At 38.2% G+C, this 5,220-nt stretch overlaps 1 protein-coding gene across 1 annotated transcript; it reads right to left on the bottom strand.

The window, feature by feature from the left end:
• Nucleotides 1-260: 260 nt before the first annotated feature.
• Nucleotides 261-4,596, bottom strand: LOC128191684 (uncharacterized). Its single transcript, XM_052863882.1, has 3 exons — nt 4,484-4,596; nt 2,361-4,265; nt 261-2,130 (listed from the first exon to the last, which is right to left on the bottom strand). The coding sequence occupies exons 1-3, from the start codon at nt 4,594-4,596 to the stop codon at nt 261-263; spliced, it is 3,888 nt and encodes a 1,295-aa protein (XP_052719842.1).
• Between the last annotated feature and the right edge of the window lie 624 nt (nt 4,597-5,220).

Raw genomic sequence — 5,220 nt, 5'->3', positions numbered from 1 at the left:
ACTAATTTGAACATAAACATAATTATTGTCACGTTACCATGACGTCATATTATGATGACATCATAATAGCAATGTCTCACAACGTCACATGCACCTTGACGTCATGCAAGATATTTCCCAACATACTCCGGGCCGCAAAATGTACAAAATCACAATTCAAAAAAAAAAATATTAAAGTTCATATTAGGTCGCAAAATGTACAAAATCACAATTTAAAAAATATTAAAAGTTCATAATAGGTCGCGTTGTGTTTGAAAAATTTAATTAGAAAGTCTTTGACTTCTCCTCAACTCTGGCTCTGATTCGCACACTTCCAAGGGATATAATTTCGTAATGGGACGGTTTGTTATGGTTCCGTTGCTAAGACGTAAAAGTGCGGATCTTGTGAGTCCATCTCTGCCAGTTGTGAGGTCCACCACTAGAGCAATTTTCCAGTTGATACGTTTTGTGAAGTCATCATGGACTTGGACGACATCTCCAATCTTGATCTTATTACATGTTGTTCCTGTTCTGCGATGATATTGTCTCAGAGAAGTAAGATATTCCGTCTTCCATCTGTTCGAGAAGTTTTGTAGGAGCTGAATTTGTTGTTTCATAAATTCATTAGCTTTCTCGTGATTTAATAGAGAATCATTGTTGGTATCCTCTTCATCCAAATAGGGTAGAGATGTCAATCTTCTTCCATACAGCAACTGAGATGGTGTAAGTGGCTGCAAATCCTCCGGATCTGTTGAAATGTAAGTCAGTGGTCTGTCATTCAGCATCGCTTCTATTTCCGTTACTACGGTGTGAAGAGTCTCCATATTTATCTTTGAGCGTCCAAGAACTTTCAGTAATGAAGTCTTTGTCAATCCAATGAGTCTCTCCCACCATCCACCATACCATGGAGCTCGACTTGGAATGAATTTCCATTGTACTCCATATTCAGCAAGTTTTTGATGTACGTTTTCTGCATGTGATGATCTAATGATTTCCTTGGATGCAGATTGAAAGGTTGTAGCATTATCTGAGATCATGATACTAGGCAGTGATCTCCTACTGATAAATCTTCTGAATGCAAGAAGAAATGAGCTCTGTGTTAGGTTTGGTACTAGCTCTAGGTGTAAGGCTCGAGTTGAGGCACAGGTAAAAAGGCATATATATGCTTTAGAGTTTTCTCCCAATTTATCCTTGACATAAAGGGGTCCTGCAAAATCTATGCCTGTCACGGTAAATGGAGGTTTCATCTGTAGACGGTCCTTTGGTAGCGGAGGGGGTTCTGGAGCTTGATAAGACTTTCCAATGACCTTTCTACAGCTGATACATCCTCTAAGAATTCCTTTCACACGTTGTCGAATCCTCGGTATCCAATATTGTTCATGGAGTAAGGTAATTGTTGAATTCAAACTGGCATGGGCATGTTTGTTGTGTGTATCAACAATAATAAGATGCGTCAATCGATGATATGTTGGAAGAAGGTATGGAAATTTTGTTTTATCCATCAGAGGCGCATTGTGAATTCTTCCTCCACACCTTAAAAATCCTTCGTTATCGAGGAACAGTTTCAGTTGCTGGATCAATGTTGGTTTCCTTCCAGATGGATGTTTCAGATATTCCATTTCTTTTGTAAACTCTGTTCTCTGTGCATCTTGTATAAGCAGTCTAATAACTTCACCTAACTCTTGTTTACTGAGAAATCCTGCTCTCTTTTCACTAGAATGTCTGCAGTTGTGAATGAATCTTCTTATGTATGCAAGAACTCTGACTAACATCATGAGTGAACTCTTATCTTCAAGTTTCAATATTGACTGTATACTTTCAGTCTTGATGTCTACAGTATCTTGAACCTTCGTTTGATGACTCATATCACTCTCTTCTTCTGTGCTTGTGGAACATAATATTGCCTTTGTTGGCCCATCCCATACAGGCCATTTTTGGGGTTCCATTAACCATTCTGGTCCATTCCACCAGAGGGTATCTTCTTTGAATTTCTTGAGGGCAATTCCTCGTGTGAGATAGTCAGCAGGATTACAGTATGTTGGACAATACTGCCATGTTGAAGATTTGCTGATCTCCCTAATTTCATTTACTCGGTTTGCTACAAATCTGTTTGGCGTTTTCTGTGAAATGATCCAGTGAAGTACAATTTGACTGTCACACCAAAAGTAAATTTTGTTAACTCCTGTTATTTCTTTTACATGTTTCCCAATCTTGCTCCAATAAGTGCTCCCATGAGTTCTAGTCTTGGAAGTGTGATCTGCTTGATTGGTGTCACTCGATTTTTGGCCATAAGTAATGTTATCTTGTTCTTTGATAACAAATAGACACATGCACCATATGCTTGCTGACTTGCATCGGAGAAAACGTGCAATGAATCACACCTTGAATCTATTGACGAACTGTTATTTCTGTTTATTTTGATGTCCAGTGCATCACAAATTTCTGATGAGATTTCTCTCCATGTAGTCTGCATAGACTTAGGCAGTTTTTCGTCCCATTTCAAATTAGCTTTCCATAACTCTTGCATGAAAATCTTTGCCTTCACAGAAATAGGACTTAATAATCCAAGTGGATCAAACACCTTTGATGTTTCTCTCAATACTTCTCGCTTTGTAGTCACACGATACTTCTTTTGTCCAGTATCATTCTTTGCATATTGAAGAGTATCTTCTTGTGGATTCCATTTCATTCCAAGAACTTTAACGACAGAGTCTTCATCCGCTGTTTTTTCTGCTTTAGATAAGTTTTGTAGCATCTCACTGTTGGAGCTCCAGGAACGAAGATTAAAACCTCCTGCTGCAAGTAAGGTTCTTGATTCTTTGTAGAATTTCATAGCTGTTTCCTCACTCTGGAAGCTGGCTAAAACATTGTCAACATAGAGATTTTGTTCAAGAAGAGATGAAGTTTCATTTGCATTCTCTTGAAAATGTTTCATCAGAGTAGCGCTGAGGATAAAGGGTGAACAAGTTGCTCCAAACAGGACAGATCGAAAGCGGTAAGTTGTCAATGGACTCGATGCATTACCTGGATCGCTAAGCCAAAGGAATCGTGTTGCATCACGGTCTTTCTGGTGAAGCTCAATTTGAAGGAAGGCCTTTTCAATATCTGCTGTTACTGCAAACTTGTTCAGTCTGAATCTGGTCAATATTGACGTGATGTCATTCATCACAGGGGAGTATGGCTCAATGCAGTCGTTTAGACTAACATGTCCAGTTTTGTCCTTGCAGCTACAATTGTACACAATTCTAATCGGGGTTGTAGTGCTGTCCTTTTTCACAGGGTGATGAGGGATATAATGGACTCTATTTTCTGAATTTTCTGGATCTTCAACTTTCTCAATAAATCCTTTGTTTGCTTGATCCTGTATTATCTCACTGTACAGCTTTAACATTTTTGGATCCTTTGCTAATCTCTGAATAACATTTTCTGTTCTTCTTTTCACAATCTCGTAGTTTGTAGGTAAGCAGGGAGAGTTTTCTTTCCAGGGGATTTTAGCAACATAATGACCATCCTCTTTATCGATTGATGTAGCAGCAAAATTCAAGAGTTTCTCCTTGCCTTTTATCTCTTCACTGTGATCATCAATTCCCATGGATTCAATTTTCCAGAATTTTTCCAGGTCAACCTCTTCCACTTTATGATCTGCCAAAATATGGAACATCCCTGAATGCTGTTTTCCAGATGAGTGGATAGGTCCAGATATAAGATATCCAACCTTTGATTCGACCGCTGTGGGTCCATTTCCTCTGATGATTCTGTCTCCTACTATGCTCCAATAGTAGTCTGCACCAATTAGCATTGAAATATGGAACTGCTCATCTGAGCTGATTGGGTGTGCCAATTTCAATCCCTTTAGGTATGAGAGTTCCCTGATATTGACACGTGCTCTGTTGAAGATTGGAGCTGCTATTGTTGGAATGATGATGACCTCCATTGGAATTTTCTCTCCGGTTTGTGTTTCTAGTTGAACTGTAGCTTTCTCTAGGTTACGAACTTCACTGTTCTTGTCTCCAAATGCTGAAATCTTTAGAGTGATGGATCCCGTTGATTTTATGTCAAGTTTCTGTGCTAACTCCTCAGTTATAAATGAGTTTTGAGCTCCTTCATCTAGCAAAACATTGCAGTTGACTTCTTGATTTCTATACCAAATTGGTGTCACAGCAGTTTTTAGCAGCACTTCAGTGTTGGCTCTAACATGTGATGAAGAGTGAAGCTGGAATGACTGCTCTCGTTGATGTGGCTGTTTGAATTGTGTGCTCTCGGCATTAACAGCTCTCTCTGAAGTACTTCGTGGGAATTGAGAATTGCGGCAAATACTAGTATGATGAAGCTTTTTGCAATTCCTACACTTGAAATGCGACTGACATTCGCTTACTTTGTGTTTTCCAAAGCAATTAAAAAAGACTTTCTTCTGTTTGACGATTGATATCCTTTCTTCATAATCAGTGATGACATGGCAAGCCGTTGGCGAGTGTTTTCCATTACAAAACAAGCATTGCTTTACCGTAGTTCCTTGCTTGATGGTTTTCTTATGGTTTGCTCCTGTAACAAAGTTAGCAGTTGGGATGAACTCCTGTGATTCTTGGTTAGATCTTGTATTGCTAGCATTTCCAGCATCCTGAACGCAAAGTTCCTTCTTTATTGCTCTCCTCAATGAGTTTAAATGCCAGTTGTCATCTCCTTTGTCCCGAGTAATGTTCTTCCGAATGTCTGCTGGATGCTACCTATTTATGTCGACATGAAACTTATTTATGTTCACATATGCGAGATAAATATGCTGACATGCAACTTAATAAATAAGTTGCATGTTGACATAAATAAGTTGCATGTCAGCATATTTATCCTGCATGTTAACATAAATAAGTTGCATGTCGACATAAATAAGTATCGTCTAGTAACTTGGATGTCGCGTGTGGGCGATATTTGAAATTTTTTGAGATTTTTTATAATTCTTATTTGATTGTAATTTTCTTGATTACAAGATTCGAATATAACCGCAAATGAGTCATTTGGTATATTAAACACCCTGTTATTTTTCTTTGATATAGTAAGTTTGTTAATACCCATGTACATTGAACTCACCAGGATTTATTAAGATATTAATGTATGAAAAAGTTTATGCTTTACATGTCAACATGTTTATCTCGCATGTCACTATAACTACATGTAAGTTGCATGTTGAAATAAATAGGTTGCATAACAACATATTTATCTAGCATGTCAACATAACTGAGCTGCATG

The sequence above is a fragment of the Crassostrea angulata genome, chromosome 1, assembly GCF_025612915.1.
Source record: "Crassostrea angulata isolate pt1a10 chromosome 1, ASM2561291v2, whole genome shotgun sequence".
NCBI lineage: Eukaryota > Metazoa > Mollusca > Bivalvia > Ostreida > Ostreidae > Magallana > Magallana angulata.
Note: the sequence above shows the minus strand (reverse complement) of the source record. Positions and strands in the feature narration are given on the sequence as shown.